Below are 19,086 nucleotides of genomic sequence, written 5' to 3'. Positions count from 1 at the left end.
GCTTGCAATGCTCAAACTAAAAACGATCAAGAAGCTGTCCAATATACTTGAACTAAGACATCATGATACCCCCCTCAACATGAGCAAACTGAATGCTCAAATAATAGTGGAGCTGTCCCATATCTAACATTTCAAAAACCTGCTGCAAATCAGCCTTGAAAGCTGCAATTTGCTGAGTATCTGGGCCCGTGATGAGCATATCATCCACATATAAAATCAGCACTAAAAAATCAGATCCACTCCCACGGACATAAATAGTGGGTATTCTGAAACCAAGGGATAGTAAGTGTGCATGAATTTTGGCATACCATGCCCTGGGTGCCTGCTTCAAACCATAAAGGGCTTTTCTAAGCCGGCATACCTTATTTTCAGAATTAACAACCTCAAAGTCAGGAGGTTGTGTGACATATAGTTCTTCCTGCAGATCCCCATGAAGAAAAGCAGTCTTGATGTCAAGTTGGTGCACTTGCCAATGATGATGGGCTGCAATGGCAATGACACATCTAATGGTAGTAATCTTGGATGTGGGAGCAAATGTCTCCTCAAAGTCAATGCCTTGTTGTTGGGCATACCCTTTTGCAACAAGACGAGCTTTGTATCGATCTATGCTGCCATCAGATTTCCTTTTTACTTTGTAGACCCACCGGGTTCCAATGGCATGCTTGCCGGGAGGGAGATCTACTAATTCCCATGTGTCATTTTTAGCAATGGAATGTAACTCAACTCTCATTGCATCCATCCACTCTTTGCTATCATCTTTATGGCACAGAGGCTCTTCATTGCAACCTGTAGGAAGGAGTGCAAACTCAAGAAAGTGACCATGTTGTCTATTCCCTGATCTTGTCCGGGCAGCAAAAGGCTGATCTTGTTTGCTATCCCTCAATGTATTAAGAAGCCATCTGGGAACTTGCCTTTGCTGTCTATTGACAGCTCTTTCTTCAATGACTGCATCATGAATAGTGGGACTATTTTGTGCTGGAAGAGAAACCTGCAAATCAGCATGAGGTAGTGGCTGATTATTGCCTGATAAAGGGCCTGCAGGAGGCTCATGTTGCTGGTCAAAATCCTCTTCTAAAGATGGCAGAGGTAACCAAGATTCAAAAGCATCAAACATGTCAACATCTCGCTTAGCTTTGCAGTCGACAAGAGGAGAAGCTGAATGTTCAGCAAAGATTACATCTCTACTGACAATAATCTTCCCAGTATTTGGTTGATATAACCGATACCCTCTGCTCTCCTGGCTGTAACCAATAAATATGCATTTGATTGCCTTGTCATCAAGCTCATGTCTCAGCTGAGATGGTACATGAACATATGCAAGAGACCCAAAAACTCTCATGTGTGAAAGTGAAGGCTTTCTGGCTTTCCATGCTTCATAAGGTGTAACAATCTTCAATGCCCGTGTAGGTGATCTATTCAGCACATAGTTGGCACACATCATTGCATCAAGCCAAAATTTATTGGGCAAAGACTTGGCCTTAAGCATGCATCTGGCCATCTCCATTGTGGACCTGTTTTTCCTTTCAGAAACTGGATTCTGTTGAGGAGTGTAAGGAGTAGTGCATGAGTGAATAATGCCCCGTGAAGACAGAAATCCATCAAACTCCTTAGACATATACTCTCCCCCCTATTTGTGTTAAGGGTGACAAGCTTGCATGCTGATTCATTCTCAACCATATTCAACCACCTCTCAAAGCATAAGAAAACTTCAGATTTGGCTTTTAAAGGATATACCCAGCAATATCTTGTGAAATCATCAATGAGAGTCATAAAATATTTGTACCCCCCAATGGCATTTGTCCTCATTGGGCCACAGACATCACTGTGTACTAGCTGCAATTTCCTTTGAGAGAGTTTTGGACAATTCTTTTGAAAAGGAAACCGATGCATCTTACCCAAAACACAACCCTCACACACCTGTTTGGAAACTGTGTGACTTTGAGGTACATCATTTGCCATCTACTCTGAATGTAGCTTTGCAAGAGCTCTATAATTGAGATGGCCCATTCTCTCATGCCAAAGATGAGTCTCAGCAAGCTGTGAATCTGAAATAGCCAATGCTTCAATAGAAAGTGCAGCTGAGTGATGATCAAGATGATAAAGCCCCTTTTGCAAAGTGCCAGTGAGAACTATGGCATTGTCATCATGAAGATCATATACTAGGCATCTGTAGCCATTAAAAATAACTCTGAAACCTGAAGTGGCAATTGCTGAAATTAAAATCAAGTTGACTTCAATTCCAGGCACAAAAAGAACATTTGTCAGAGTGACAGGATGGCTTGAAATGGATGTGAGCTGCACATATCCAATTGCTTTTACAGCATATGAAGCATTATTAGCACATGTGACAATCCCCCCTGGAGGTGCATCAGCTAAAGAATGAAACAACTGTCTACAAGATGTGACATGCTTGGAAGCACCAGTATCAAAGTACCAGGACTGAGCATCATTAGCAGTAAAGAAAGCATCAGCTTTGGAGGGATCAAATGAGCAATGGATAGCCCATGCCCAATCATCCTTAAGAGCATGTGCATGTGAAGCATCTTCTGGCTCATGGGACTCAAAAGCATGAGAGGCATTAACTGTCAATCCTGCTTTCTTTTTCTCCGAAACAATGCGCTTCCTGCATTCTAAAATGTCGTGTCTAGGCTTGCAACAATAGTTGCATCGTTTCTTCTTTGACTTATCTGCTGTATTTTTAGATGCACGGGAGGAATTGTAGCTGCTATGCGCAGATTTTGGCTTGCCCATAGGCTTGGAAGCCTTGCCTCTTCCTGTTTGCTGTGAAGCAAATGCATGATCAAGAATAATGGCTTGCCTATTAGCTCTACTTTGCTCTTCCTGCAAAAGCAAAGTCACTAGCTGATCAAAAGAATAGTGGTCTGGATTACCCATGGCCACTAATCGAAGGGTTGTAGCAAACCCTTGATATGTATCTGGCAGTCCATTCAATGTAGTACTGACAAGCTGTGAATTTGGCACCATCTCATCAATGTTGGCAAGTTCTTCCATGAGGTCCTTGACCTTTGTCAGGTATGCATCCATAGAGTCACCTTCATTCATGTTGACTTCCTGTAATTACCTTCTCAAATATGCAACATGTGCCTCATTGCGAATCTGATAGAGAGAAGCCAATTTATCCCAAGCATCCTTTGCTGTCCTGCAAGACCGGATGTGTGGAATAATGATTCTCTTGCATGATAAAGCAATACATGAATGTACATTTGCATCTCTTGCATCCCATCTTGACTATTCCTAAGTTGGAAGAGCAGCAGCAGGAGTGCTAGAAGACGAGGCATCAGGAGGAGTACCCCCTGCAGAGGGACCAGCACTAGAGGCAACCACTGTAGCATTGGCTTCAACCCCCGAAACAAAACTCCACAAATGCTTTGCAACAAGAATATGTTTCATGAGATAAGACAACATCGGATAGTTGGTGCCATCCAACTTATCATCTTCATGAAGAATGCCAAATAGATCTTGATTGTTCCCAGCCATAGCAAATGTGATACCCTGAAAGAGACCTGAAAACCCAAAAGCCTCAAGGCTATCACTGCAAAAAGCTGGCTGTCCAAAAATGACAGCAAATATCTGCAAATTTCTGACCCAAAATGCAGATCTGACCCAAATGTGACTGTGGCAGGCAATGTTCATTGCAAAAACAGCAAATCTGGCAAAAGCCCCAAATTTATTGAGGGCAAACGGGCCAAAAAGAGGGCAAATGCAGAAAAGCCCCAAATTTTGCTGAATTTTTTGCAAATGTGACCCAATGTATGCAAATCTGACTCAATGTCCTGCAATCTGACCCAATGTATTGCAAACAAACAAGAGATTGCAGACCAAACTCCAAAGCCCCAATGTTCTTGCAAGAAATTGCAACCAAAGAAGGTGAAAAGAACTGGAAGCCCCAAATTTGCCAATGTCCTACAAAGGCCCCCAAACTGTAAATAACTTCGCGCGTGCGAAACCTGTACGGAACTCCCGAAGCAAGTACAAGCTATACGGACAGCTGATCTGTAGTCACATGTGTACGGAATGCAAGTACAAGTTGCTGACGTCTGATCTACAGGTGAGACCGTACGGAAGAACGTACGAAACAAGTACGGAGTAGATGAACCTGTACAGAGTAGGTACAATGCAAGTACACCTGTACGAAAATCTGTACAGGAGACCTGTACATTTGCACGCACTATTGTACGGAACTGTGTACTTATGCAAGTATACCTGTATGAAACAAGTACTGTGTGCAGGTACGACTGTACGGAACAGTTGTTGTGCAAGCACGGCACAAGTACTTTGTACAGATGCAGGTACGGAAGGTGATGCGATGGGCAGAACAGCTAGGGACGCAGCTAGGCGAAAAGACTTGGAATCTGTACGTGATCCGTACGGAAGTCCGTACAGCCGTACAGACTGTACGGATGGAGCGCAGCTGAGGTTGTTGAAAGCTGTGAGCGACGCAAATCCGGGGGCAGGAGCACAGGTCTAGTGAGTCTGTACGGCGAATAGGCTGAAGCAGTGACGACCAGCAGAGGAGCAGACTCCCAATGAGCAATGGAGGACTTGGGAGGTTGAGGAGAGCTGGAAGACAAGTGTAGACCTCAGCTCTGATACCACTGAAGGATCGATTGAGAGAGAGAGAGAGCAGGTAGCAAAGCGTCGCACAAGTCTTAGCCGTCACGTCAAACTTGGATAATGAAAAAAGGAGTACAAGGTACAAGTACCTAGACCTAGGACTAAGTGTCCTAGGCGTCACATAGGGCTAAGTGTCCTATGTGGCCTAAAAGGCACTAACACTACAAGTGCCTATATTTATGCCTAAAAGGCACATACCATGGCCTATAGGGCATCACTAGAACCACCAGGAGATGGCCTACAATGCCTTGCCATGCTTAGTGCTTCATCTTTGCATTTTAACCTCTTGCCATTATAGCTACAATAAAGGGCCCAGCTTGGTCCAACACAATGTCCATCTGATGACTTATTTTGCTGTCAGTTTCAGCCTCCCTTCCATCGTGTAGATCAAGTAGCCATGTACAAACATGTGAAACAAGAAGAGCTGACAAACATGTTTTCTAGATTCATTCATGTCAACAGTATAAAGAAAGAATGAGCAAGTCATTTTGTTCTAATGCCCAAAACTGTCAGCTAAAACAAATATAACAGGTTCCCTCAAGAGACCGTACTAATCTGTAGTAACTCCTAAATCTTCACTTTGTAAGCATCAAGTGGTGTAATAGACAGAAAAATGTCTCAAGAATAATTGATTGGTTACATTAAAATAGGCCCACATAAAGAAATTCATGCAATTGATGTCTTGTATACAACATCGAATCTTTCATCAAATAGCCATGGGTGCTTATTCTTTATTTTCTTGGTTTGTTACTAGTCACTGATATGAATAGAAGTACTTGCCATTTGCAGAACACGCAGCTCAGGAGAAACCATAGTCGGCAGACTCGGTCCATAAACATCCGCATCAAAAATGCCAACCCGTGCACCCATTCCCGCAAGAGAATATGCAAGATTGACAGCTACAGTGGATTTGCCAACCCCACCCTATGGCAATTACAAAAAAGAGGTTTGCATCAGTTCTACTGAAGTCTATAGAACCCGCACGGTCACAGACCAGCAAAATATTGCATGTCAAATTGGCAGATTTACCTTGCAGCTTGATACAGCAATAATATTAGAAACAGTCTGTAAGCCCTGTGGCACGTTCTCTGCAACAAGAGGCTTTGCTGGCTGTGATGACATAGTGATCGACACTTCTTTTACCCATGCTAAAGCTGTTACTCTTTCCCTTGCCTGCTGCTCAAACTGGAGATAACCAGTAATACAAGACCAAACCAAACGAAATCTAAGCTTAACCAATGTTGACACTTTCCTAGATAAATGAGAAAACATTTGGAGCAGTGAAACACCTAAGAATATTACTTCTACCAACTGCTGTGACACACTGAGTGAATAATTGATTGCTATTCACACTGAAGTGGGGAAGGGGTGCTGGGGGGGGTGCGGAGTTTGGGGGGGGGGGGGGGAGGTCCATAGCTAGGAGAAAGAAACTGCATGCCATTCTGAAAGCAGTAAAAAAAACAAAATGCAGAAATGCAGCTACACACGGTATAATGACAAACACAACTTACCATGTCTTTCACCGGACATGCAGGAGTTGTCAACTCTAATCTGAACGAAACCTGCAAGAGCCTACCCATCAACCACAAGCATGTGGAGATAACGCTGCCAAAATTATTTTCAGACAGGGAGGCATACACACCTGGCCAGCAGTTTCATAAATTTCCAAATCCTTGATGAAACCACATGAGACTATGTCCATCCCAAAATCAGGATCGATAATTGTGGCTAAAGCTCCAAGAACATCTTTCTCTGCGTTGAAAACTGTATTTGCTGTCGTAGGGCTCACAACAACTGAGTGCAAATTCAATAACAGAAAGATTTTCAGCAATACAATGGAGGAAAAATAGTGCTTGCCTAATCCAATTCAAAATGGATACGAACAGGAACATTGGTAAGAGCAGATATAACAGTACAAACAGGTTCACCCCATCTAATCTTGAAGGTGCAATCAACAGCAATGACCCATAAGCATAGACACAACAAAGTACAAAAACATATTTCTACATCTTTAAAGGCTTCTGACATGATGAATATTGCAGTACAACCAAATTCACCATCATTTCAATAAAACAGAAACTTTTATTAGCGCTTATATCACATTACACATTCCATTTACATGCAGGAAACAAAACTTTCATTAAATTAAAGCAATTTGCATTCAAAAAGGATAATGAAATATGATAGTGGGGAAACAATGAACGTCCAGGAACTCATGATACATTTCAAGATCACAACTATGACAAATTACAAAAGTCTTCTTAAGACCAAATGGAGCATAAGAAGTGGTCCTTGACAACACTGCTAGATGAAATTTTTTAGATAAAACAGGTTGTGCTGGTAATTGGAGACATGTTTTCTACTCAATAGTAAACATTGTTAGAAAAATGAAATATTAAATGTTTAAAATTATAGGAAATTGCACTTACACAAGATAGAAAAGGCTCCACAACAATTTTGAACATGGATTAAGATAGCCAAAAGACATGCTGAAAATGAAAGGGTGAAACACCAGCCTCATACGAAACCCATTGGCTTGCCAAGACAATTGGGGAGCTTAGGTACTGGTTGTAAGTAACATTTGCAAGTGGCGATGTGCCCAAACAAGATGGGTAAGATACAGTTCTTGACATAATAAAAAAGAGTGAGGAAGACAAGGCAAAAGACATGGATTAAGATAGCCAAAAGACATGCTGAAAATGAAAGGGCGAAACACCAGCCTCATATGAAACCCTTTGGCTTGCCAAGACAATTGGGAAGCTTAGGTACTGGTTGTAAGTAACATTTGCAACTGGCGATGTGCCCAAACAAGATGGGTAACATACGGTTCTCGACATAATAAAAAAGAGTGAGGAAGACAAGGCAAAACCGCTTGTTTGTGTGTGTGTGTGTGTGTGTGTGTGTGTGTATGATGCGGTGTGTGTGTGTGTGTGTGGACGGGTGTGGAGCGGAAGAGAGCTGCGCACAGGTGTGAGTGCGAGACAGCTGCGCACAGGTGTGTACGTAAGCGAGGCGACCTGCTCCACCTTCGCTTTGGACTGTCTGCAGCCTGTACGGAGCCCTTACCTCTGCTCGCGGGACATTTCGTCGCTGCTTGCAATCCTGCGTGCTCTCTAAAGCCACCTTCAGCACCTCGTTTTTAGTTTCTTCTCAGTTTTGCTCACTCTGTAAGTGCGTAGGATTAGTGTAAGGTGTGTGCGAGACAGTTTCCCTGCAAGGATTTTAGTCGCAACAAGTTCTCCTGCCCTCTTGTCCAGATCTCGTACCCTTTTGTCCAGGTCCCGTGCCCAGCTGTTACAACGTCGCCGTTCTTATTTTGGCTTCAACCCAACCTGTCTAGTTCGCGTACTGTTTGGTCGCTCCCTCTCTCGCTTGCTTCGTGCTTCGATTGTCTATTCCTTTTCTGCCTGCTATCTGCCCCAACATAATTTTCTGTCCAGTCAGTGTATTTCGTCTTGGCCCTCACCCCCCTCAATTTCATAGCTTGTTACCTACCTGCAATTTCAGCTTCGAATCTTTCTATTGAATCTACTAGCTTCAATGACAGAAACAAATAAGTATTATGTAAAAAGGGCGCTCTCTCCAGAACCCAAAAGACAGTCAAGGGAGAATCTCACCCCCATAGCCCCTTCATCTGAAGATGCTTCCTATGTGTTTGACATGTTGAATGAGGAATTTCAACAAAGTAGAAGAGAATGGATGCTACCTACTCCGGAACTCACTTACAAAATGAAGTTGCCTTCTCTTGTCCATCCTTTGAAGAAGCTCTCTCAGACTGCAGTCATCATCTTTTTCCCAGGAAAAATACCTTCAGCTAATGATGTGGGCCAATGGGTGAGGCTGTGCTATGTGGAAGGAGTTTATTTTGCCTCTCGAGGATTTTATGAAGTTCATCTCTTGGATGCCTTGACAAAACAAAAGATGCTAGAAATGTCCCCTTTATTTTTTGGCCGTCAGATGGTGCACATCATGCCTTGGTCTCCTAATAAAGATTATCAGAATCTCATCAAGCACCATTGCCTTGTATGGGTTGAAGTGGTTGATTTCCCAGATTACATGAGAACGGAGCTTCTCGGTTTAGCCATGACATTGGGACAAGTGATCTGTCCCCCTCGTCCCAGGTAATAAAAATTGCTTTTGCATCTTATGGGATACTGATAGACCAACCCCTCCTTCTATTGCTGTTGAGATTGAGGGTGTTAATTTGGGAAAGAAATTTTTTGCTGGAGCTTGTTTCTCTTGTCACAAGTTTGGACACCTAGCTTCTGAGTATCCCTCTATACTGCATCCTCCTCCTCCAGCTGCCATTCCCCCGCCATCTAATAAAGGAGGTCAGAAGACTTATGTGGAAAAGACAGAAGTCAAAGGAGCAAAGCCTATAGTTCATACAGGGAGTCCAGTCATGACAGCCAGAGTGCTTTGGCCATTGCGCATAACCCAGTGTTTCATGCGCGTACCAAGCATATTGAAGTTCACTATCATTATGTTCGGGAGCGGTTGTCAGCAGAAGACATAGAGTTGTCCTATCTTCCCACAGAGGACAACATAGCAGATATGTTTACAAAGGCACTTCCTCGTCCCAAGTTCGAAGTCTTTCAACAGGCTTTACACTTGGTTCCCTTTGTTACATGATCTGACATCCCTTGTACATTCATAGGTGGCTATATCCTTTTGGATGAACATGTGCCACCATGACCAGAAAATACCAGATATTCTAAGACGTTTCTAGAGTACTTCAGCCCATCCCATGGAGGCGGGTTTGTAGGCCATCTCTTGGTGGTTCTAGTGATGCCCTATAGGCCATGGTATGTGCCTTGTAGGCATAAATAAAGGCACTTGTAGTGTTAGTGCCTTTTAGGCCACACAGGATACTTAGTCCTATGTGACACCTAGGACACTTAGTCCTAGGTCTAGGTACTTGTACCTTGTACCTCTCTCATTCCTATTATCCAAGTTTGACGTGACGGAGTTTCGAATCGACCCTTGTACTTTGTACATTCACTTTTTCGTCTTCCTGTCACTACAGTTCGACAGGGATGCCCTCTCAGTGCTTTGCTCTATGCTATTGCTTCACATCCTTTGCTTCTTTATATGGATCATCTGGTTGATACTGGATAGCTAGTGGGGCTTCAGATTCCTGGCTCGCGGCCTTTCATTGCATAGGCTTATGCAGATGATTCTTTCTTCATGCCAAAGAATTGTCCTCTGGAGCTTCGCTTGTTGATGGATACCCTTTCTAATTTTGGGTTGGCAGCTGGTCTAAATATTAATTTTCAGAAATCAAAACTCTTGCCTCTCAAGCATTGTGACTGGCATGCTCTCCTTTGGCCAGGTTAGATTATTCATGCGGAGAACATAGTAAGACATTTGGGTTATCCAATTGGCTGGAAAATCAGAAATAAGCAACAAATGTCTTGGGTATTCAACAAAATTCAGAACAAATTAGAATATTGAAAGATCTCCACTTGGCCTTTGCATGTTCAGCTTCGAATTTGTCCAGTCCATTGTTTTAGCTTATGTCCAGTTTTACCTGCCTTTATTACATTGGTCATCTCGAGATCTCTCTTCTTTTATGTCTCAAGCCATGGAGATTTTTTGGAAAACTAAGCTTCATAAAAAAGCATTGAGATTGCTCAAAATGGACCTGCTTTGCTCTCCAAGAATGCATGGAGGTTTGAATATTCTAAACATCAAATTTCATGTGTTGGCAAGAAAGATCACTATGCTTAGGATTTTTTTCCAGCAAGAGCAGCCATGGTCTATTATGCTGGCATTTTTGTGTGGCCAAATGCGCACAAATGCTTATGGGCATTGGCTAGTAGATCCATGGGAAGTAGTACTTGGCAAGTTTTAAGGTAAAATACCTGGTTGCCCATTTTCTACTGCCTTGATTCAGGATTGGAAGCAGGTGCTCTCTCGCATCAAATGGTCTCCCTATCCTGCTTCTATCGCTTCATCTCTTCGACTGGAAAGCCTTCACTGGAGTGCTGTTTTTTACTCTCCTCTTGCTATACAACAACCAATCAGAGCTCACAATCTCATGAAGTTGGGCATCTGGTTCATTGATGATGTGGTAGATACTCAGGGGCGTATTCTCTCTTTTCCGGCAACATGTCAAAAATACAATCTTGGGATGCATCATAGACCCATATGGAAAATTATTGCAGATCTCTTACTCCCTTTTGTTCCGATTCCATCTTTGGAAGTAAGAAACAGGCTTCAAGATTGGCATCTTCAATCTCCAAGTCCAGGATTATCTTCTCAGTCTTTGCATCTATTGACTTCCATACAGGCTTATCGATTGATTTTACCTCCTCCATGGATTGCTCATCATGCAAATGCTCTTTGGCATCTGAATAAGTCTTTAACTTGGTGGAAAGGAAAATTGAAATTGATATGGAAGTTGAAAATGCCATTAAAGCAGAGACTCTTTTTCTGGAGATGTATTGTTGGTATTTTTCTAGTGGGAGTGAAATTGGCTCAAAGAAGGATTGCCTCTCCTCTTTGTCCACGATTTTTCCCGGATGTCACTACGACAATGATTTTATGATTGTCTGTGTGCTTGTCAGTTAGATGCTTCTGCTTACATGTCTTATAATGACATTTTCTGATGTATTAGCATCTCCCTTTTCTGGGAACTGCTCACTGTAATATAAAGTTTATGGATTTCACCCAAAAAAAAGTGTGTGTGTGTGTATCAGAGGGGGGAGATTTAAATATGAGGCTGCCAATCAATTCTCTTCAGCTGAGCTACGGAAGTTACGTTGAACAGCTGGCTTCACTGCGACTGACTTGAATTATTACTCGACCCCAAAAGGACGTCTCTGTATTCTCGGAAACCTTGGTTATTGATGTCGCTTTCCAAAACTACACCAAGAATACTTGTACTCGATCATTGTAGACTGCAGCTCCCTTGGATTTGCAATCTTGCTCTTTGTCGGCCTAAACTACTTGCGTTATTATCGTCGCTTATACAATCCAATTATGAACGAGATTTTCAATTGGTTTCCGATTAACATTAAACAAATAACCTGTATCAGCAGCTGCGTTGCAACAAGTAGAGCGACTGCATGGTCCAAGTCGTCTATCCTTCCTCTCTATCTTTTCATCTGCCAGCCGACGATTTAGTCCACAGTTCAAGTGCTTTGACCCGAACCTCACCAGATTTTCGCTGAGAACTGTATCCAATACCAACAATACCACACTATGGCTTACTCGAACACAAGAACGTGGAAAAATTAAAAAGCAAGCCACAGCATGAACCCTTGTGGAGACTTGGGCCTGAAAAATATGCTAAGCTTACCGATGCCATTTTTACTTGAGCCATTGAGAAGACACAATTGCCCGGCCGTATGCAACAGCTCCATGGTCCGCTACTCTCTATAGCTTTGTAGCTGTTCTATTCTCGTTCTCTTAGCTCTCTTTGCTAAAGATCATAGATTCTGAGAACACACGTCCTTTAATTAGCGAACTTCACCTCAGGGCAGGCTCTCTACCATTGCCTCTTTCAAGTATTCACCAGCGTCAATGCACGTATCGTGTAAAAGCTAGCTAAGGAAGAGATACAGTCTGCAATGGCGTGGCCGCTCTTCGCAAATATCAATTAAGCGTAGGAATCCTACAGAATGTTGTGAATGGATTGAAATCTGCGTGTAGGTGTGGGTGAAGCATGTGATAAGACTCTCGAAATCAACAAACCAACAAAGGGAAGATGACATAAATGAGCTGCATGCATCCAGAGAGCGTGGAAATGGATTGAATGCAAGCACCCACAACGCACCTCAGCTTCATCACTCACTTGCTGATTGGTGGGGAGAAAGAGAGCATGCCACGTGGACTTCACCTTGTGGCTTATTCATTCCACACCTCCCTATGAGATAATAATAATTATGATAATAATCTTCTTTTCCTTTCTCCCCCAACATGTGCTTCGGGTGGGCTCACACCACCCCCCTCTGTTTCACCAGACTTCTGCAGCTCCAGGGGGCAGACGAGGGTTTGCTTGGGTCTTCCACCTCATGCAATGCCTCGGAGGAAGGATAGAGTCCAGGTCGTCTAAACCCAACCTTGGGCACCCAAGTTTGGGTAGCAGAGGGCATGCCCTGATGTGGCCACACTCGGCCATCCTAAAATCCAGCCTAGCTGCCAATAGGAAAACGTTTTCCTCTGCAAACTCATCAATTTTTGTAGTGCAGGTTCCTTGAGTCCGCTTGGTGTGTAAGCGATCACCTTCTCTCGCATGGGTGGGCATCAAGCGGTATAAGGGGGGTTTCACACTCTTCTAGACGAGTGTTTATAGGGGCATCTTGCTCTTGTGGTGGGATCCCATTTGTCTGTGAGAAATAGCAAATCATGTCCATTATGCAAAATCACGTACGGCATTAAGGGCCCACCTGTTGTGTGGACAATGGAAAAAAATGTTGGGTTTAGCTCTGCATCTACGTACCTAAGTGTCAAATGGAACATCCATTCAGAGGAGGATACTCAATTCACCCATCAAGACAAGTGTGAAATCTGCCTAACTCATGGTGCTCCTAGGGGCTAGTCATGACGCCTAATTGTCCACAGTTTGCATGCCATCCAATTGCTCTAAATACAAAAAGGGAATTCAGTCATTGCAAAAGTTACTTTGCAATCTCTGTGATTCACTGGTGCCACCACCTAATTTGATGTATTCACTAACCTCCACATGAGGACTTTCCTGGGAGGAAAGCTGCCAAAAAATGACAAGCAACTTGGTTAATAGCAAATTGCTCACCATTTTTCAAAGACTTGGAACTCAACCACTAGCTAAAGTCTTTCCTCCTGAGAAAGTCATCTTGTGGTGCATTCCTCGCTGAATGTCTATGTAGGTGGTGTTCTTATGAGCATGGCGTAGATGATCGGAACCTTAACCCTCAGTATCTTGGGGCCAGATGATATGTGGGTAGGGTGGAACCCCATGCTCATGGATACCAACAAGCATGGTAGGCTATGCCTAAAGGGAGCCTAATTGGTGCATGATTGGGGAGGTGATGCGCTCACCATCGTAATAAATGGAAGTGCGAATACCATTGCAAAGAGCACCATCACCAACCCAAATGCTTAGAAGTGTAGAAATCGCATGCCATAATTGCAGAGGATAAGCTATTCGCATGCCATAATTGTAGAGGATAAGCTAATCGCATTGAACACTATGAAGATGGCAATCATCGATGCCATGAGGGTAGCAATAGAGATTCCAATGGATGATGAAGAGCCAAAAATGGTGTTTCCAAAGGGGTTCAATGCAGATGAAGAGGATGATTCGAGAACAGGCTATGTATTGCATCAGCCAAATCAACGGTAATGGCCAAATCACCTAGTGACAAGCTAGCAAAGAAATAAATGACAGTTTGCACCAAGAACCTAAGCCGATATGAATCAATGAAGAATCGCCTAGTGAATTCCTAAAGCAAGGCTAAGAACTCAAAGATGTAAATGAGAGTATACAGATTTGAAATGTGTACTATCTGAAATGTGTCCTACCGACACCACCCTTTAAACTAAAAAGGTAAATTTGACAAGAATGCCCTTTTTCCCCTTTATTGCTTGCCATTGCTATAGACGCATTAGAATGATGATTCAAGATAAGGTAGATAAGAGAGTCATTAGGGCATTCAAATTGATCATGGAAGCAAATTGTATGTTGACAATTTGCAAGTGACACTAACTTCACATCGCACAATGATTGGGTTTCTATAGGAGCTACCATGCATTTGCTTGGGGGTGTTCTAGTCAACCTCTAGCTCTAAAATTAACCAAGTAAAATAGGAATATTTGGGACTAGAAGAAAACCTCTAGAGTGTATACTAGATAATGGTTATATGGTCTTGAAGGAAGTGAGTCCTTCAGACTATTGGGTGTCCCAATGGGTCTCCATTGCTCCTAGAAAGATAGATGGGAGATCGGGTTCTTCAAAAAATCAAAGGGAATATATTGACCAAAAATAAAAATGGTAGAGGAGGGACTCTCCTAGAACTTGGGGCATTAGGTTTGGTAGAATCTAAGGCAAAGAAAAAAGTCATAGTTGCTAAAGGTAGGTTCCATCTATGAATTGGACAAAAGCGATTGGCTATTTCCAAACATTGTTACGCCTAAAAAGAATGGTAAGGTGAGTGTATTTGTGGATTGCAAGGAGTTAAATAAACAAAAATGTATTGTCCTTCTTTGCCCTACTCCAAAATGATGATATCCTAGACCTTGAACGCTACCCCCCAAACCTTATATCCTAAACCCTACCTTAACCTTTGAAAATTTAAGTCAAAACCCTAGGAATCGTTGGAATCCCAAAACCTAAACCCTAAATTTCTTGCAATAGTTTGCAAAATATCTCTCCCTAACCAACTACTTTAGTAACAAGTTGGGATGCAATACAACTTGTTACTCAAATGAAGAGATTTTGTTAATTTAAGCAAGAAGTTGTGTTTCACTCCAAGGTGTTGTTTGATCAATAGGTTGCATGCAACGACAAGCATGAGAAATAAGTTGATACAACATTGTTTGTCGCTCAAATTAATATTTTTAAAATTTGAGCTATCACTTATATTGTACCAACCAATAAGTCATGCAAAATGTTGCCTTTACTTTGTGTTGCATGCACTAGTTGCTCACGTAGCATCTTGGACTGAAACACAACTTTTTGCTTAAATTAAAAAAGAGTTTGTGTGGCATCCCATCCTATTGCTCAATTCGAGCCTATTGATGGACAACACTTTCTTATGCCTGCAATATTATTTCTAGAGAATATTAAAGCTTGGGAAATTGATGCAAAGACATTAAGAGTGTACTCAATCCCATCACTTCCTTGCACAATATGTATCTTTAAGCATCCAATAAAATAAATGATGGCATCTATAAGATTGAATCATGATATTGTTGCAATGTGTAAGATCACCTCTACATTAGAGATTTTAAAGAAAGCAAGGATTCTATGGAAGACATATGGCTCTCCCATAACCCCTTTGAAGAGAATGGCCACAAAAGTAGAGGCACAAATGGCTATAGATTTCTATACTTGCTTAAGTGTAGTTGTAACAAGGGCAAAACAAGAAAGAGTAAAAGTGGTTACAACTTTCAAGATGGTGAGGGATATGTCTTAGGATTATACAAGTATTCTTTTTTACCTTGGCAAAGTGTTTGACCAAATAGGAGATGTCTACATTTCATTTGAGAGGAGAGATGTATCAAATGTAGCCCCATCATTTCTTACATAGAAATCCAAGGCTAATTAAAAAGAGGTGACTGCTGCAAGGATGTGGAGGCTAGTGAAGTATCTACTAGATATGTATGTAATGATGGAAATATAGAAGCTTCTACAAAAATAATGGTTTTTGGGTCGGAGAGACAAAGAACATTTCATGGAAGAGCATCAATGTTCAAGTGAAGCACAAAAAATGTGGTGGATAGTGCAATCAAGTCTCTCTTCATTTAAAAATTGATCTTAATTAGTCAATGTAATATTTGCAGGGGTGCTTTGAACTAATAGTAGCTTTATCCACAACAAAGGAAAAGGCATTGGCATATAGAATATGGATCGGAGAATGTTAATACTACCATGAGAAGAGACATTCCTCAATAGGCACTTATATGTGCAGATAAGTTGGTGAATGAGTATTAAATAAGAATTATATCAAGAAAATCTAAACAAATCCTTTCAATGCACACTAGAGATAGCTTTAGAATTTGGAAATATTGTGGAGTACCAAGGGAGCTTCGTGTGAGTACTTGGCTCTCTAGTAATATGGGACAAGCCACAACTCTTTTTCATTGATGAAACACCAAGTAGTGCTATTACAAATATAATTGATAAGATACTCTATAGCACAATTATTGGAGTGCGAATGCCAATATTGTCATTTTTGTTGATAAAAAAGACAAAGACTCCATGTTTCCTACTTTAGAAAGCCAATATGCTAGGGAATTGAGGATTTACAATGGTTGTATTCAATAAGTAGAAACAAGACCAAATGTGTTTTATAGGCCCAATGCCTTGAATCTTTTATCTTACTTATGAGGAGCATCACATTGTCTCAAATGGGATAAATGTTTGAAGTGTGTGTTGCCTCCTCACAAGCTATGAAAACTAGATTTTTGCGATGAGCCAGCTGAAGGCTACAAGGAGGAGGTCGTGGATCGTCAATATTTCAATTTTTGCTTCAAAAGTTTAAAAGAGAGTCAAGGAAAATTTGTTTATGGGATGCTATTTGCAACCGCTTACTCTGCTCATTTGGTAGTTTGAAATGATGTCTGTTAATGCTGAGAAGTATCATTAGCACATAGAGGGCCTTTGGAAGACTTACTTTCCAGGGATGAAGGAGGGGGAGGTGTTTTCTACATTGGTGCCTTTGGCCAGGTCCTCTTTTAGTAGTATATGTTGTCCACAAGCTTGGATCGGTTACTTGAGCATTGGAAGGCCTCAATGGCTGGCATGCTTTCATAGTCATGTACCATATGGAATGGCAGCCACCTCAAGCTACTAGCACTACTCAAGGCCTGAGAGAGCCTTCATCTTTACTTGGTTTGATGATTGGGCTTGCTTGCTGCTATCATCTTTTACATCCCTTAGATGCTGGTAAATATGTGAACATGATTATAGTATAGTTCATGTTTTGCTTTGTGTGATGGATTAGATCTGACAAGGTAAGGTGGCATTGGTTTCCATACACATACATCAGCCTTGTATAGCCTCTTGTCTACACTAGACACTTAGTTGTCAACTTGATTTTACAGGTTTGATCCTTGGCACACAGTTGTTCTCACATGACTTAGGGTTTTGACAGTTTAGCATAAGCCCCCCAGTGGCAGCTCTTATACAGTGTTCTCATGGGTAGACACTCTCGTCGATACACGGGTAAGCCTCTTGCATAGAACACCAGACTGCCTCCATCATGGAGTTATCCACATCACGCAGTTGATGATACACCAGTCATGACTCCAGACTTGATCTGTGAGTGGAAAGAGAACCTTCTTCGACCATTTATTGCCACAGGGTATATACCAGTGTATGATGCCGCCTTATTGGCCTTGACAGATCAGATGCAGATTCTTCACATGTTAGCATGGATCAGCCCACCGTTTTTGATCATGTATATTCTTCGATAAGCCCTCAACATGAGGCACATTTGACAATAAGTCCTCAGTACGAGGCAGTCCCATCGACATCAGCTTAGACTGATTCTTGTGATGCACATCCATTACCTTCATGCATGGATTCGACTCCATCCTTTGCCACAGATGCAGATACTCAGCACGAGTTTTGTGATCATGTAGATTTACAACAAGTAAGTCCTCAGTATGAGGCACTCACATCTCTCACCGCATGCAGAGATACATGCCATGGTGCATTTAGCTCTTCGGGCGATTTCATTCCATCATCTATCTTTGATGCTTTCACCTCTAATATGGAGCACATCATCTCCTTGGACACAGTTTCCACGAGCAGTACAGATCAACCTACAAGACATTCTAGCATTGGCTCAGTCATGCTGCATTACACCACCCTTGGATCCAGTTATCGCCACCACTTTCCATCAGCACATCATTCCTCAGCACGAAGATACTTATGTATCAGTGTAGTCTTGCCCCAGTCCAGTAGACATCATTAGGTTCAGTCATAGTGCAACCTGGGGAGACTCAGTGTTTCATCATGCACTTATGGCTGTCATATACAGTCCATACTTGATACAGATCAGTGGTTGGATACACGATTACAGTACATCAGTATACTCAGTGTTTCATCATGCACTTATGGCTATCATATACAGTCCATACTTGATGCAGATCAGTGGTTGGATACACGATTACAGATCAGTCCCTACATCTGTATTCAGGACCTCATTCACCTCAGGGACATCTTATGCATTCACAGTTGTACTTCAGGCTTCTAGGCCTTTATACTGTCAGCTCCTTCTCGACGAGCCTATGATAGATGCTACATCCCATATTTTCAGCCCCTGGATCACTGTGTCTACATCGACTATGTGGTCTTGTTCGACCCCACATCATTCGACAGAGACTACATTACTGCAGCATACCTCGCACATTGCTATCAGTTCTTTTGTGTTGGTGACACCCTTATATGTCACAACCTACTGGATTACATCGCCATAGCTACATCGACTAGCTTCACATCCGGATGCATCTTCTACAGAGCAGTTGCATAGTCCATGGTGACTTTTTTGAGAGATATTCGTCATTGCATGTGAGAGAAATTATTCTCTTTAGGCAAACAGAGAGAGAGAGAGAGAGAGAGAGAGAGAGAGAGAGAGAGAGAGAGAGAGATTATCTTTTGAGAGAGATTTCAGGTTTCTTTGAGAGAAAGTACCCCTAGCCTACCTCCTCCATGACAATTATAACTACTTGAGCTTTTCTGAGACACAATTAGAAGTCAATCCTCTCTAGTCCTCACTTACTCATAAACTAAGATCGAAT

At 42.1% G+C, this 19,086-nt stretch overlaps 1 protein-coding gene across 1 annotated transcript in view; it reads right to left on the bottom strand.

Moving 5' to 3' along the window:
- Positions 1–12,373, bottom strand: part of HCF101 (ATP binding protein) — an 83,944-nt gene extending 71,571 nt beyond the window's left edge. The window contains exons 1-6 of the mRNA XM_087390700.1: positions 11,939–12,373; positions 11,667–11,813; positions 6,278–6,429; positions 6,147–6,197; positions 5,665–5,820; positions 5,416–5,559 (exon numbers count right to left, since the gene is read on the bottom strand). Of these exons, the coding sequence (XP_087246826.1) occupies positions 5,416–5,559; positions 5,665–5,820; positions 6,147–6,197; positions 6,278–6,429; positions 11,667–11,813; positions 11,939–12,002 (714 nt within the window). The 5' untranslated portion in view covers positions 12,003–12,373. The remainder of the gene's footprint in view (positions 1–5,415; positions 5,560–5,664; positions 5,821–6,146; positions 6,198–6,277; positions 6,430–11,666; positions 11,814–11,938) is intronic.
- Positions 12,374–19,086: the final 6,713 nt, after the last annotated feature.

Source organism: Dipteris shenzhenensis, chromosome 19 (assembly GCF_047967505.1).
Source record: "Dipteris shenzhenensis isolate YYH24624 ecotype China chromosome 19, Dip_SZ_1.0, whole genome shotgun sequence".
Taxonomy (NCBI): domain Eukaryota; kingdom Viridiplantae; phylum Streptophyta; class Polypodiopsida; order Gleicheniales; family Dipteridaceae; genus Dipteris; species Dipteris shenzhenensis.
This window is presented reverse-complemented; position numbering and strand designations above follow the sequence as displayed.